The sequence below is a fragment of the Eretmochelys imbricata genome, chromosome 9 (assembly GCF_965152235.1).
Source record: "Eretmochelys imbricata isolate rEreImb1 chromosome 9, rEreImb1.hap1, whole genome shotgun sequence".
NCBI classification, from domain to species: domain Eukaryota; kingdom Metazoa; phylum Chordata; order Testudines; family Cheloniidae; genus Eretmochelys; species Eretmochelys imbricata.
In genome coordinates, this window is record NC_135580.1 from 69,304,217 (window position 1) to 69,321,680 (window position 17,464).

A 17,464-nucleotide genomic window follows, 5' to 3' on the forward strand; every position below is an offset into this window, starting at 1 on the left:
GTGCATTCAAACTCAAATAATTTAAGGACATCCAAACAAGGAATATTTTAGCATTGTTTCAAAAACCATGTAAACTTATACAAACAAGCCAACACATTTGCTGAACACTTCAGCTACTGAAGATGCCCAGTTAGTTGTTCATGAGCCATTCATAAGAGACATCACAAATATTTTAAACAAAAGAATTTGATATTTCTGTGCACTGCTCACAAATATTTTGCCAACACCAAAACATCTCAACTTTCAAGGGTAAATTATTCAGCTACACTTTTTCATTCAGTTGTACTAAACAAGTCTGTGAAATGTCATATACGACTAATACAATATCCCCTTGTAATATAATTAACATCTCCAAAGACATTGTTAGGATAAACTCATTTTCTTTCCGTTGTTAAGTTAGATTAAAATTTCATCATCACCCCCTTCTAACTCTGCTGGAGACATTAGGATCTTTAGTTGTTCTGTGAAATGGAAGTAAGCGTGTTTCCTTCTTTCGACCCTATCTAGAGGTGAATTTGGCATTGTTACTGTGAGGATTTGGGAACTCTGTCAATGTCAAATGTATGAATTATGTTTGATATTATGAACTCTCTGTGTGTTTATGCCCATAAGGCTGTCTTTTGCTGTATACTTTCATCATACCTTTTGTGCTAAGAAGAGGGAGAATGGCACTTGGTTGCCTGCCCCTATAAGGGCTGGCCATTAAGGACCAACAACAATTGAATAACCTGGTCCTAAAACAACTGGATGGTTACAACCTAGATAAAACCAGTTTTCTCCAGCTTATCTGCAGAGAATGGAAAATGGAAAATGAAAAACAAAAACAGGAGACAGATCACAGAAACCAGGTGTTAGGCTGGCTTTTAAAAACACAGAGGTTTGCTTTTTGAGCTAAAGAGAACTGTCTGACTTCCAGACCAACAGAAGCTGAACGGAGTTTGCTGCATGAGTCAGAGAGTACAATCCATGACCAAGACGAGAAGTCTGAGTCCCAAGGAGTGAGGACCAGGGACTCCTGAAAGTGACAGATGAAAACCCCAGGGGCTCTCAGACTGGTGAGGACACTGAAGGGAGGGATTTGAGAACAGGTTTTGTTGTTTTTTGCATGGATCTGTACATCTCTATGCTTTCTGCATGTTTGATTAAGAAGTTACTTTGCACAGCCTCTAAGTGCCTGGCTTCAACTGACTTGTGCCTCTGAATGGGTTAAATGGTCAACCAGACTCCTTCTATGAGTGGAGCTTGGGAAAGGGTGTGTTTAAGCTGTTAACGAGACTTGGGGGTTCAGTAATGGTCTTGGGGCCTAGGACAGCTGGACTGTGGGGTACCACTTCGGAGAAGGGGTATCATCAGGGAATCTGTATGCCAGCAATGAGCCTAAAGACCAGAGACAGTGTTTGGAGCCTGCCTAGACCCAGGGGAGATGAAAAGCACATGAATCCAGTGTTTGTCCAACAGGGGAGAGATTGTCATGGTGAGTGACAGTTACAAAGGAGCCTCTTGTTCTAAATCAAATACACTGTTGTAAGTTGGCCCTGAGTACACCTTGACATGTCAGCTTTGCCTCCCCACTTTCTGATGTCATCAACCTCCAGTGCCACTTGTTTAATTAAGCAACATGACTCAACAAGCAATGCCTTTCTGGGTGATTACCTCACATCACAGGTTGCCCTCACAGACACTAAACTGAGGACCTTTAATTTCTGAAGAACAGCAGTGATTTCAAAGAACTGCATGTTGCTCAGAGGGCTCTGCTGCTATTGTAGAATGCACAGTAGGGAAAAGTATGGAAAGGGAAAATGTTAAAAGCCATACAGTTCTTGAGGAGCATCAGTGTGGATAAAAAAGGCAGCAGTGACAGCCAACCAGAAAGCACCACTTCTCTCTAGCATGCCAAACCCATAACAAACCCCAGCTAATAAAGATGCAAACCAGCTACAACACTGACAGAGCATTTCAACACAAAGTGGTCAAAAATATTTGCTTTGAACTTTGTCGTTTTTGTCTTTAAAACGTACCAGTTCGCAACCAAAATAGTATTTTCCCATCTTAATTTTGCATTAAACTTTAATCAGTGGCTTTAAAATTAGCCCACTTGTGACTTATTAACATTAATATGCCTAGAGAGCATCACTTACTGGACTCCGGGTCCGAATTGCCATCTCCTTCTGTCCGACTGTTGGGCGAAGCCTGTTCATAGTACTCCTCTTGGGGGAAACCAAGGGGCAGAGGATGCGATGTACTGGCACTGCTGCTGGGTTCATGGTCTCCAAGCCCACTGTCACTGCAGCTTTCCTGGGAGCCGTCTGGGAGGTGAAATGTGACACGGCGTTGCGACTGCAAGGAAAGAAAGAAAATTATATGGTTTCAACTACAAACTGAGTAATTGCTTAATGCATCCAATGTAGGAAATATATTATTTCAGCTATCTGGTGAGGACACATTAACATTATCTACAGTTGTGCACAATTTCAGGCTTTTGTGAACAGGCATCTCTGCTTTCAAACCTGCTTCATCTGACAGCAGAGCTTTTCCTATTTTTTAAAACTGTAAACCTTGATGCAGAATGAAGGACGCCTCATGCTAAAGAGATTCTGTCAACCTTCACAGGCCTTTGAAGCCTTCCATAAATCGACTTGGAGATTTCAATCACCATTTGAGTCTGAATTTATTTCTCTGCTCATTTCTCTGGTTTTCAAAATATATTCTTTTCATTATAAGCTACTCCCCTACTTTAAGGCCAGAGAATGTGAAACATTTCTAACTGATAAAAAGAAAAGGAGTACTTGTGGCACCTTAGAGACTAACCAATTTATTTGAGCATAAGTAGTGGATGCACCATATGAAGTGAGCTGTAGCTCACGAAAGCTTATGCTCAAATAAATTGGTTAGTCTCTAAGGTGCCACAAGTACTCCTTTTCTTTTTGCGGATACAGACTAACACGGCTGCTACTCTGAAACATTTCTAACTGATGTGGTTGACTCTTTCAGAATCACAGTAATAACATAACAATAAATGTTACAATGAAAATAAATCTTTAAAAAAATCTATCTAAACAAATGAACTAAAAGTAGTCCTCAGACCTTCCCCTCCAAAAATTGTAGGGACATAAGCTTTTGTTTTGATTTCATCCATAATTCAAAGAGCTTTGGGGCCAGTTTTTTAAAGGTATTTAGGTGCCTAATTAGATTTTTCAAAAGCATTTAGGTACCTAACACTTAGGTGCCAGCTGCCTACCTAGGGCTTTTCAAAAATTCCAGTAGGTGCCTAAACACCTTTTAAAAATCTGGCCATTTATCTTCATACTAAGGTTGATATTTGGAAGGTGAAATGGGTAAGGAAGCAAAACAGTCATAGCAAGATGACTGGTTTGAGGCAAAGAATTTCATATAATCATAGACTTTAAGGTCAGAAGGGACCATTATGATGGTCTAGTCTGACCTCCTGCACAATGCAGGCCACAGAATCTCACCCACCCACTCCTGTAACAAACCCCTAACCTATGTCTGAGCTACTGAAGTCCTCAAATCACGGTTTAAAGACTTCAAGGCATAGAGAATCCTCCAGCAAGTGACCCATGCCCCAAGCTGCAGAAGAAGGAGAAAAATCCCCAGGGCCTCTGCCAATCTGCCCTGGAGGAAAATTCCTTCCCAACCCCAAATATGGTGATCAGCTAAACCCTGAGCACATGGGCAAGACTCACCAGCCAGACACCCAGGAAAGAATTCTCTGTAGTAACTCAGATTCCACCCTATCTAACATCCCATCATAGGCCATTGGGCATATCTATCACTAATAGTTGAAGATCAATTAACTGCCATAATTAGGCTATCCCATCATATCATCCCTTCAATAAACTTATCAAGCTTAGTTTTGAAGCTGGATATGTCTTTTGCCCCCACTGCTTCCCTTAGAAGGGTGTTCCAGAACGTCACTCCTCTGATGGTTAGAAACCTTTGTCTAATTTTGAGTCTAAACTTCCTAATGGCCAATTTACATCCATTTGTTCTTGCGTCCACATTGGTTCTGAGCTTAAATAATTCTTCTCCCTCCGTGGTATTTATCCCTCCGATATATTTATAGATAGCAATCATATCTCCTCTCGGCCTTCTTTTGGTTAGGCTAAACAAGCCAAGCTCTTTAAGTCTCCTTTCATAAGACAGATTTTCCATTCCTCGGACCATCCTAGTAGCCCTTCTCTGTACCTGTTCCAGTTTGAATTCATCTTTCTTAAACACGGGAGACCAGAACTGCACACAGTATTCCAGATGAGGTCTTACCAGTGCCTTGTATAACAGTACTAATACCTCCTTATCTCTACAGGAAATACCTCACCTGATGGTCTCACCCAAGACCTCATTAGCTTTTTTTATGGCCATAACACATTAGCAGATCATAGTCATCCTGTGATCAACCAATACTCCGAGGTCCTTTTCCTCCTCTGTTACTTCCAAGTGATGCATCCCCAGTTTATAACAAAAATTCTTGTTATTAATCACTAAATGCATGACCTTGCACTTCTCACTATTAAATTTCATCCTATTACTATTACTCCAGTTTACAAGGTCCACTTGGTTTGTGCTCCTTCCCCCCATCCTTCTTTACATACCTTTACCCCGGAGCGTAACACTCTGAAGTCTAAAAATCCTTACATTTTAAAGTTACACGGAAGTTATTACAAACACCTCCAACATCACTTTCTTATGACATTAAGTACTGAACACCACGATGGATGTAAACATACATGTTTTAATAAAATTACTGTAAGCTTCCAAGTAGAATGTAATGGACAACACAGAAATAAAAATGTGACTGTAAAGAAATTAAGTTTTCTTAGCAAACTGTGCTCACTACATTAGTTTTACACCCATATCACATCTTTGTTCAACAACATTCAGATTTTTCCCCAAAAGAAGCATAATACTATGGTTTGGATCATCTTCCTTACAGAAAAAAAAATGATGAGGATCCCATTGCAGAGGTCTTGCACTCGAGACAGTGGGGTCTCGCCCCAGCAGAAAAGGCCTCAGGGCCCACGCTAAAATTTCACAGATTATGGAGGATCCACAAGAGGCCAGACCTATCTATATAGATCCTCTATGCCTCTGTTCTGGTATTGGCACTTAGTGCACCCATCCAAAAGCTACCTGGGACTCAACCTGCCTGTAGTTGTCCACAGAAACTCCTGGAAAGAGACGCTGTGGAATGTTTTGCATGAATGGATGGGGAACAATGTGTACTTTCACCCGCAACTACCACACTCCTGCCCAGTCTCTGATCCTTTCCCCAGCACAAACTCACAGAGACCCAAAAAGTGCCCCCCAGAAGGCCCAGAGGAAGGGATCGTTCCACAGAGATGACTGATGTCTTCTGGCCCAGTTGACACAATGCTTAAAATATCCATGGCTTCTTGAAATCTAATCTATACTAGTGCTCTCACCGTTGTTACAACTGGTGAAGCTGAATAATAGGAGCAACGGTGAGGAATTTACAGCAAAAAAAAAATCTAACTGCCTTATGCCCTGTGATAATCAAAAATGTGTGCACATTTATGCATGTAATCTGCATATATAAAATATAGTAACTGCACAGAACAATTAGACATGCAACCGCATGCGTAAATATGTAAAAATAAGGCCCTTACAGGATATTAATAAGAAAAAGAATAGTAACACTAATTAAGATACATTTATAATGACTATGACTCATCATATTCCAGTGCATAAACTATTTGCCAGACACAACTTTTGCAGACACAAAAGAAACTACCCCTTTGAATATTACTGTAGAACTAGGTATATTCAGTTTTCCACTGAATTGTCAAGATGAGAGGAATGAAAACAAATGGAGCCTGTCAAAGTAACTTGATATATTTTTTGATGAGATTACAAGTTTGGTTGATAAAGGCAATAATGCTGATGTAATATACTTAGACTTCTATAAGGTGTTTGACTTGGTACCATATGACATTTTGATTAAAAAGCTAGAATGATATAAAATTTACGTGGCACACATTAAACGGATAGGTCTTAAAATGTAATTGTATATAGGGATTCATCATCGACCGGATGTGTTTCCAGTCGGGTCCTGCAGTGATCTGTTCTTGCCCCTACACTGCTTAATATTTTTCTCAATTACTTCAAATAAAATATAAAATCATTACTGATTAAGTTTGCAGATGACACAATAAATCTGGGACTAGTAAATAATGAAGAGGACAGGTCACTGATTGACAGCACTCTGGATTGCTTGGTAAGTTGGGTGCAAGTAAACAGTGTTGTTTTAATATGGCTAAATGTAAATATATATATCTCGGCACAAAGAATGTAGGCCATACTTACAGGATGGGGGGACTCTATACTGGGAAGCAGTGACACTGAAAAAGATTCTGGGTGGGGAGGTTAATCAGCTGAACATGAGTTCCTAGTGTGATGCTGCTGCCAAAAAAACTAATGCAATCCTGGGATGCATAAACAGGGGAATCTCAAGCAGGAGTAGAGATGTTATTTTACATCCATATTTGGTCCTGGTGTGACTGTTGCTAGAATACTGTGGCCAGTCCTCGTGCCCACAGTTCAAGACAGATGTTGATAAATTGAAGCGGGTTCAGAGAAGAGTCATGAGAATAATTAAAGGAGTGGAAACATGCCTTACAGTGATATACTCAAATAATTCAATCTATTTAGCTTAACAAAGAGAAGGTTAATAAGGGGTGACATCATTACAGTTTATACGTATCCACATGGGGAACAAATATTTAATAATGGGCTTTTCCATCTAGCAGAGAAAGGTATAACATGATCCAATGGCTGGAAGGTAAAGCTAGACAACTTCAGAGTAGAAATGAGTAATTTTTTAATGGTGAGAGTAATTAACCATTGGAACAATTTACTAAGTGTCATGGTGGACTCTCCATCACTGACATTTTAAAATCAAGATTAGAGGTTTTTTCTGAAAGAGCTAATATAGGAATTATTTTAGGGAAGTTCTGTGTTACACAGGAGGTCAGACTAAATGAAAATAATAGTTCATTCTGGCATTGGAATCTATGAATCAAATAAACAAATGGGGAAAAGTAAATTAGTTTTTAAATATTATTTCAGTTAACATAAATTAAGGTTTTATTAGTAACAGACAAAAATATCTGCCTTAAAAGTATAGGGAACCAGATGTTTAGCTGGTATAAATCACCACAGTACCACTGAAGTCAATGGAGTTACCCCAATTTACATCAGGTAAGGATCTGGCTCATAATCATTAATTTGAAAATGTGCTTGCAAAGTTTGACACACTTGATAATACAATCTGATAACAAAGCAGTTACCTCTAGAGCAATTTATCAACATGAGAGAAGAAAAGTACTATTTTTTTCCCAAGTAACAGTGCTGCCATTGTCTTAATTCATGCAGAAACCACAACAACAATCTGGAACAAGTCATACTAATAAAATTTTGCCAAAAGCAGGGACTTATCTTCTGTCACATTTATTTTGGAAATTTCCTCCTTGAGGCATTTCAATTTCAATTTATAAGATTACAAAATATCCTCAGACTCCAGCTGTTTTTCTATTTATCTCCAAAGGGAGTATATAGACATAGTAACAGAATAACAAGGATTATGGCCTGTTTTATTCATTTGATTACAAGTTACCACATTTTAAAAAGAAAGAAAAAAATCTTTAATTTTTCTAGCTTTACAGAATATTAATATAGGATTAGAACCTTAAAGGAACTTGAGCTACAAACCATAACTTTCCTCTCAGCTTCTTTTCAGTGTAAAGAAAGATGTGCGACATTTTTTAGTTCAAATTCATTTTTTGACATATTTAGTGCTATTAAATTTGTTCTTCAGTGAAATTAAAAGACAATGAAGGTTGCTTCCAGAGATGTCATAAGCACAATCAGAATTTTTGTCAGAGGTGTCATCTGGCAGCTAAGAAAAGGCTGCATTTTGTAAAGCAGCCTGTCTCTGGTGGGATCAAACTGAATTACAAAAAGAAACCGAATCAAAAACCAAAAACAAACAAAACAAAACTTTCACCCTCATTATTCCAAGCTATATGAAGACTGATCAAAGCCGCAAACTACACAGAGTTCATTGTTTCATGACAATAATTAGACTGTGGCAGTGGGACCTATAAAAGATGAGTCTAAGTAAATAGCTTTCGATACATTGGAGGGATAATTCCTGGAATTATACACCAGGGGATTTGTTAATTTATAATCAAAAACTGAAAAAAGAAAAATAGAAAAAAAAACAGCTGATATCAACTCAGTAGCATTAAACTATTAACCTTGTTATTTTCATTCATTGAAGCAAATTAATATCAGTTTAAAATAAGAGTGTGTACAAAAAATGTTTACGTTACTATTTTAGTTTATGTTGGATTAATTATATTCGTTAGTTGAAAATTATGATTTAAGCCAGCGCTTTTTCAAATACACACTCTAAGATACCACGAAAACAGAACAAAAGGTTATTTCCATCTTTTCCTCCAGTGTTTCCTCCCAGTGGACAAATGAGTCAACATCTTTTTTTTTCTTTTTCAATGCAAAACCCTGTTATTTTGCCATCACTGCACTTTCTCTTTTACTGATACTTTCCATAGGTCAGAGGAATATATACGATAAATATCTTGACTATATAATCATCTTCAGTCAACACCAATGGCTCTTCTAGACACTGCTCAGAAAGGCTCCCCAATCATCATTATTTCCAACTCAGTTTTTCCTATATTTACCCCCACAGAGTACTTAAGTATAATCTTTTGTTCCACATGCTTTTTACAGAGACACAGCACCAAATTTTGTTTTCAGATTTTATCCGTATACAATACCTTCTGAATTGCATAAAAACAAACAGCAGAATGCTTACAGGTTAAAAGCATCCAACCTCAGACACAGAAAAATAATCGCTACTGTTGGACCCAATAAAGGAAAGCCAAAATTACTTCTCTTTTGCCTAGATTTCATAGCCTGGACTGCTATAGTTGCAACATATTCAGTTTCCACCAATCATTATACAACTCCTACTCCCAGTAATTCACATACACATTCAGCTCAGATCAATTACTCTAAGATATCTATGTTTACAATGTCAATTTAAATATGCCACACTAACCTTTTATGGTTTATAATTAATTACTTTAAAGTTACAACCGTCTTATAGGTGCCTTCTCCCTTCTCCCCCCATTTGGAAGGTGGATTTTTGAATGAAGAACAAAGGTATGTGTATTAGTCCTAACAAAAATTTTATTTTAAAAGAAGACTTGAAATCTGCAGCAGCAGGGTTCACATAGACAATAAGCACACGGCTCACTGGAGCAATGTAGATTTACACCCCAGCTTTCCGCACATCAAGCGTTTGTGTAGACACGTCTTGAGGCATGTTTTCCAGGCTTTGAATAATTCTTGTAGCTCTTTTTTTATTTTTCATCATCCTTCTTGAAGACACCCAAACTGGACACAGTATTTCAACAACGATCTCACTAACACCAGATACAGAGGTAAGGCACGCTCTCTACTCCGACTTATACATCCAAATACTATGTTCGCTCTTTTAGTTACAACATCACAGTGTGAGCTCACGTTCAACTGTTTATCTACCATGACCTGCACGTCGTCTTCAGAGTCACTGTTTTGCAGGCTATATTCTCCCATCTTATGTGTGACCTACATTCTTTGTTCCTATATAGATGACTTTGGATTTGGCTGTATTTAAATACAAATTTCTCAAATGAGACCACCTTGCCACACGTTCTAGGTCAGTCTGTCTAACTGACCTATCCCCACCATTATTTACCAATCCACTTATTTTTGCATCATCTGAAAAATTTACCAGCAATGATTTTATATTTTCTTACAGATCACTGAGAAAAATATTGAATAGCATTAGGTCAAGAAGGGGAGCCCCTTAAAAACACCCGAATTGGATGACTATTCCCCATTTAATTTTTGTAATCTATCAGTTAATCAATTTTTAATCCCTTTAATATGGGCTGCACTGATTTTGTATAAAGAAAAGGAGAACTTGTGGCACCTTAGAGACTAACCAATTTATTTGAGCATAACCTTTCGTGAGCTACAGCTCACTTCATCGGATGCATACTGTGGAAAGTGTAGAAGATCTTATTATATACACACAAAGCATGAAAAAATGCCTCCTCCCACCCCACTCTCCTGCTGGTAATAGCTTATCTAAAGTGACCACTCTCCTTACAATGTGTATGATAATCAAGGTGGGCCATTTCCAACACAAATCCAGGTTTTCTCACCCCCTCCTCCCCACACACACACACAAACTCACTCTCCTGAGTTTGTGGGGGGGGGGGGGGAGAAAACCTGGATTTGTGTTGGAAATGGCCCACCTTGATTATCATACACATTGTAAGGAGAGTGGTCACTTTAGATAAGCTATTACCAGCAGGAGAGTGAGTTTGTATGTGGGGCGGGGGGGAGTGAGAAAACCTGCATTTGTGCTGGAAATGGCCCAACTTGATTATCATACACATTGTAAGGAGAGTGATCACTTTAGATAAGCTATTACCAGCAGGAAAGTGGGGTGGGAGGAGGTATTTTTTCATGCTGTGTGTGTATATAATAAGATCTTCTACACTTTCCACAGTATGCATCCGATGAAGTGAGCTGTAGCTCACGAAAGCTTATGCTCAAATAAATTGGTTAGTCTCTAAGGTGCCACAAGTTTTCCTTTTCTTTTTGCGAATACAGACTAACACGGCTGTTACTCTGAAACCTGATTTTGTATAGTGATTTTGGGCTTCTCTCACTCTGTCTCTTTTTTTTTTGGTGGGGGTGGGTAGTAATCAGAATACCATGAGGAACTCAGTCAGAAGCCTTAAAGCAGACTCATGTCAAAACTCTTGAACAAATTTATGATCTTATAAAAAGGAAATTTATTTATCCAGACCTATTTGCCATAAAATCATGTTGATTATTATTACCTATATCAACATCCCTTAATTCTTTACTCGTTGAGTCTCTTAGCGGTCATTCTATGATTTTGCCAGGGATCACTGTCAGATTAACTGACCTGTAGTTTCCCAGGTCATACTGTTTACCATTTTTAAATATTGGCAAAACATTAGCTTTGTTTCAGTCCTCTGGAGCTTCCCCAGTATTACAAGGTTTGTTTGTTTGTTTGTTTTTAAAAAAATCAAAATAAACGATTCAGAGAGCTCCTCAACCAATTCTTTTAAAACTCTTGGGTGCAAAATATCCGATCTGCTGATTTAAAAATGTTCAATTTAACAGTTGCAGTCTAAAAGCCCCACTAGTTACTATTGGAAGATATACATATGTACATCTTGCTTCTTTCCAAATATATCATACAAATATTTGTTGAATGCCATTCTATCTTTTCTGCATTATGATTGATAATTTTACCATCCTATGCCATTGCTAGGATTTCAGTTTTTCTTCATGTATTCCTTCTCATTTATTAATCCAATTTAGAGAGGTTGATGTCTAGGAGACATACTTCATCAGTTTGCCAAGAGACACAGGATAATTTTGTTGGAGCATCTCACACAGTTGACTGACCAGCTGAATGCAAATAAAACATTATCCATATCATAGACTTCTCAATGTTTTTAAATGAAATAAAATATTAACAATTTAGAGATTACAACTATGTGCACTGCAAAAATGAAGTATGAAATTTCATTTTTAAAAGGTATTTCTGTTTTATTTTTAGGCTTTTTTTTTTTTTACATTGAGGGTAAAAATTTCAAAAATACGTTTGTAGTTTAGGAGCCTAAGTCCCATTAATGTGTGCCTAATGAGTGACTAAGTGCCAAAGTCACTTCTGAAAAGGGGAGCAATTGGAGGTGTGATTGCAGCATGTATTGGTATACCCACACTAGCTAGAATCTAGCTAGCACATCTAAAAATTGCAGTGTAGACACAGGGGCACAGGCTGTACAAGTGTGATGAAGACATAGTCATGTACTCATATCCTTTGCTAGCCCACACTGATGTGCACGCCACCACGTCTACCCTATTTTTAGTCATGTCAGCTACAGCAAAGCTAGTTCAGTTATGCCAGTGCATGTTGCCATCATGCTTCCAGTTGCAGTGTAGACATATTTTGAGATACTTGCGAAAATTGTATCGTCAGTTATTTCTAAAGGAAAATTAAAATGTCATAAATAGTTGAAGTGTGTTGTACCTAGATATTCCAGAAGTATAACTTTTGCTAAACCACTGCTTCTTGTAAAAAAACCAAAACAGAAAAGCTTTTTGCTACCTGTTTTGTTAAGGAGAGAAGAAAATATTCACAAACGTAACAGATGTATTGGTTAGATTGATATTCCATTCCTCCTCTTGAACCTTGTCAGAGCCACTGAACAAACTTCTTGTCAATCTGATCAAAGCTGCATTTCACTGATTTCTGAATAATTAGCCGGAGGGGCTCATCTCATGAACAATCTAATCCTCTCTTGCCAAAAAAACACATCTGATGTGTTAATATTTTTTTAAACAACATCTACCAATTAAATTATCATCTTTCACACTTATCAACATCACAAAAAACAAAGAACTGTAATAAAAGAGCAAATAAAAAGTGGAAAATATAACAGCATTTAAAGTGTGTCAAACATTTAATTTTGCTTTTGAAAGCCAGTTATTGTATGCTAACGAGATGTCAAAATGACAGTTGAAAGCACACTTTTTAAAGTTTAATGTGTGTAAGATATTTCAAGTTGACATGATTAATTTAAAATTGCTCATAAAAATACACAGAGGTACTATAGCTGTTGTGCTAGTAAAATTAACCGTAGTTGAGGTTGTGAAATAGTTTCCATTCTAATCCTTTGTTTTCATATGCTCCTAACTTTCCGAGTTTGTTAATTTGGGGGTTATAATTTTACAAGTTTGCTTCCTGATAGATTTCTGTTTTCTTTTTTGAAAGTTTGAGTAAAGTCCTTTTAGTTGTGAGAAGGTAAAAATAAGAAAATTATAATATAGGCCATCAATAATATAAGCAGAAACTTTAGCACTGACATTTGATGCTGCTACTAGCCACAACTGGCCTAAGACAACAGATCTCATCTAGCCAATGTAAACAGAAATACCTTGGATGATGCAACAATAATTCTTAAGGGGTATTTCTTTTAAAGTGAATTGCAATAATATTACCCTCTATGAAAAGAACCCTGCTTGAAATTCTTAGCTCTCTGCTTTCCTTAGTGCACATGCAGAACTAAAAAAAGAATTTATATTGTCATAAATGTACATGCTGTATTTTTTTCATTCTAGGATCAGTCCGTCAATTGTGGTTGCAGTAGGTATATTTCTTCTTTCTTAATGTGTTAGGTATAGATTTATGGAATAGTATATGTTGCTTCAATGCATTATTCATTGTCCTTTGGACCTTAGTTTTGTACCATGCCAGTCAAGGTTAAACCATTAAGTGCCTGCATGATGAGTCGGTTTGAGCCACAGAGACTTGGAAGAAATTTGGAGAAGCTGATCAAAAATCCATTTGCTATTATTTTTTCTATTCATTTTTTCATTTAAACATCAAATCCTTATGAAGAAATATGAACGCACAGAATTCCACAAGCCATCACAGGGATTCACATAAAAATTTGAAAATGTGCCTTCACCATTTTAAACAAAATTAATGGATCTAGTCTTCTATTTAGTCTCTCACAGAGAAAGGATCCACTTGTCATTCAACTCTGTGGTTTGCATCAGAAAACAAACCGGTATAATATTGAAAGCAAATAATTATTTATTTTGATTTATTTAAACGTGAAAATTAAAACTTTCTCAGATGATGAAATTCACCCTAGTACACAGGTCCTATGAGCCACTTATACCTACTTAAACTCATAAGGTAAAATTCTGGCCCCAATGAAGAGAGTGGCATTAATGAGTTCAGATAGCCCTTAATTCAGATGTTAAGGGGTGCATGGGGCTTTCATGGGCTTTTCGGCAATTGGTAGAATTTCAAATTTAAGGTACAGATGATCCACTGAGTATGATACTCATTGGCATGGCTGGAGTATGTAAATTTTTTTTCTTTATGGTAAAAAACCCACAGTGGTAGATCTTGACAGCTACAATTTTCCTAAAAAGTAAATTTCTTGATGGGTTAAAGTTAGGGAACTGGTGTTTCAAATATCCTGACACCAGGCCATTTAGGACATCAGAGATCACAGACAGAAACAAAGTGAGTGGAGCATGTCGCATACTGCTACCATACATTTGTGCCTGTCTATTCCGCCCGGCAGCCAGGTTGCCACTTTCTGTAAGAGTGTCAAGAAAGCTTTTTTAGCTCTTTGGGGTTGTAAGCAGCAATAGTCCAAACTTAATTTAATGAGATGTGTACCACAGTGGCTACCACAGAAATGAAAAAAAAAGAAAGCCGTTCTCAATATATATATATATTTTAACCCATGTACCGTTACGATTCTTCTTTGATCCCAAAGCCCTACATTTATCTGATGACGGGAAGGGCAGATGCCCATAATTATCTGAATGATGATGTGCATGGGCAGACCTATGTGCCTGTGTAGCCAAGGAGCTGGGGCCCTTGTGGCTCCTTGTCTCCTGGGTCTGCTGGCTCTTCTGGCTGCCTGGGAATTGGACAGCTCTAGGGAGTTCGCTGCCCCAGGAATCAGACAGCTCTGGGAGCCAGCTGGCTCACCAGGACAGTACAGAAGCCCGGGGGACCCAATTCCAAGGCAATCCGCATGGTGGTCTGCCCTGGACCTGGAAGCCCTGCAGTCCCTGGCTCAGGTTAAATCTACATGGTGGACCCTAGAAGCATACATTCCCTAGCAACCCATCAAGCAAGCTGTGGAGGAGTGGGTGAGCAAGCTGGCAGGCAGGTTGCAATGCCTGCCTGGGGTCCATCAGAAGCCTGATAAAATCGAATGGTTTCTGCTAAACATATCAGTGTTGATGAACTGGCAAATTCTAATAAAAAAAAGCGTAATTGGAATTTTTCTGTTCAGCTCGGCTTCTTAATCTCACAAGCACTTTTTTTGGCAAGGCACTGAATCAACATGGCTGTCCTACAGGTCAGGAACATTATGACTGTGTCATAGAAATATAAAATATGAAGTACAGCTGACAGTCTGCCAATATGTGAAACGTGGAGTTACACTGAATTCTAAGAGAACAGGATCTCAATGAGTGAAATGTGTTAAAAATAAATTTGTTTTATTGAACAGTAAAGATTTTATTAATTCATCCTAACTAAATAATGACAGCTGCAGAATGTTTGCTACATTAATTATAGATGAATTACAATTGCTTTACAAATGAGACTTATGTGTACCATTTTGTAATATTTGATCATTACCACAATAGGTACATGACTGTAAATGACAATTGCCCCTGTACTTTAGGAAGGGGAGGCTTTTATTTCACACACACGCGTGCACACTACAGTGCACAGTGTTGTGTTAATTTTATTCCACCTTCCAACAACTTTGCTTACAACAATCAGGGTAGTCCTCTAGACCCCAATTATGACAAAAATATACACACAAAACATTGAATATCTATAACCTAAATAAAAATTAGCCTATGTAGCAGCTGACCTGCTAAATCTCAATGGTCTTCCCAACCATTATTCCTTATTTAATGAATTAGACATGTTCTACTTCTGTGGCCATATACAAACATCACATTAGATATTCAGTAAAGTCACCTTCTGCAGCACCAAACCCCATAGTACTGCGTTGTCGGATTCTCATTTCTGGAACTCATGCCACTGCCAGTGGTGCCAGGGGAGCGCCATAAAAGTGAGTTAAAGAACTCTCCTGAAGTTTTAGTGCAGCCGGGGTTTGGCCTTTTGTTAGTTGACCTGAGAGACTGAGATCCCACTCAGCACAAAATCTGAAAACAACTAAGGGCTAGGAAGATTGAAGGATATAGAGGATATCAAATCTTCCACAATGAATGGGAGAAATATTCCCTGGCAAGAAAACTAGGTATATTCCCCGCCCCCCCCCCCCCCACACACACACATTGATTGGGCCAATGTACATGGCAGAGGGGCATTGCTGGCACATGTACATTGACCAAACCGGACAGTCTCTATGCAAAAGAATAAATGGACACAAATCTGACTCAGGAATCATAACATTCACAAACCAGTAGGAAACACTTCAACCTCTCCCACTCAGTAAAAGATTTAAGGGTGGCAATTTTGCAACAGAAAAGCTTCAAAAACAAACTCTAAGGAGAAACTGCTGAGCTTGAATTAATATGCAAACTAGATACCATTAACTTGGGTTTGAATAGAGAATGGGAGTGGCTGGGTCATTACACATATTGAATCTATTTCCCTAAGTTAAGTATCCTCACACCTTCTTGTCAACTGTCTAAATGGGCCATCTTGATTATCACTACAAAAGTTTTTTTCTCCTGCTGATAATAGCTCATCTTAACTAATTAGTCTCTTACAGTTTCCATGGCAACTTCCACCTTCTCTCTATGTATATATATGTTCTTACTATATGTTCCATTCTATGCATCCGATGAAGTGGGCTGTAGCCCAAGAAAGCTTATGCTCTAATAAATTTGTTAGTCTCTTAGGTGCCACGAGTACTCCTGTTCTTTTTGCAGATACAGACTAACTCAGCTGCTACTCTGAAACCTATAGCTTTCAGAGGGTTCAAAGTTTTTCGAAGGATAAATCAGTTCAAAATATTTCATAACTGACATGCTGTCTCAAGACATTCGTTTTACAGCAACATTTTACCAGCCTTCAGTATTAGATATAACTAAATATTTAAATAGCTTACATGGAAACTGACCTGGTCAAAATGGAAGAGCACAATACATTCACTTTCTGTAGCTATCTCTTGATGTAATGATGTTGCCATCAATTAGCATAATTGGACTCACAGTTGGCACCAATTAGCACCCTTGTTGTCATTCTCAGCAGCAAAGCCAAAAGTGAATGGGCATTCAGACCACAGCACTCTCGGCCCCTACTCTCTCCTGAACAGAAACCTACTGGAAAGGCTGTAAGCCAAATCAAATTATTCCTTTGGTTAGGGCCTGCTCCTGCACCACTGAGGTTAATAGGAGTTTTGCAACTGACATCAATGGTAGCACAAGTAGGCTCCTGAACCGCTGCGTCCCCGCTGTCTTTAGTATGTAAATGAAGGCAGGGTTTGGCCCATTGCAAGGAAGCTTGTATTGCTGCTACTCATGCCAGTGTTGTTCTGTGCAGATGCAAAGGACATCATTCTCTAGGGTTTTTACTCTGGCACCTTTCATCAGCATTCAATTTATTGAAATTACAAAGAGTCAAGAGGAAAAAGGCTCCAGACAGCTTTCCCCAATGAAAACAGTTTCAAACAGAGGAGACACCATGTAAACGTTCCAACCAAGGAGGCTGAATCCATCACAATTCCTGTCTGGCACAAGCAACCTAAAAGACGTGTCATAAAACTGAATACATTTTATTTTTAAATAT

The 17,464-nt window shown here is 38.2% G+C and overlaps 1 protein-coding gene across 1 annotated transcript in view; it reads right to left on the reverse strand.

Moving 5' to 3' along the window:
* Positions 1-2,130: 2,130 nt before the first annotated feature.
* Positions 2,131-17,464, reverse strand: part of PCDH11X (protocadherin 11 X-linked) — a 667,082-nt gene continuing 651,748 nt past the window's right edge. Inside the window, 1 exon segment of the mRNA XM_077826378.1 lies at positions 2,131-2,337. Within this exon segment, the coding sequence (XP_077682504.1) occupies positions 2,131-2,337 (207 nt within the window).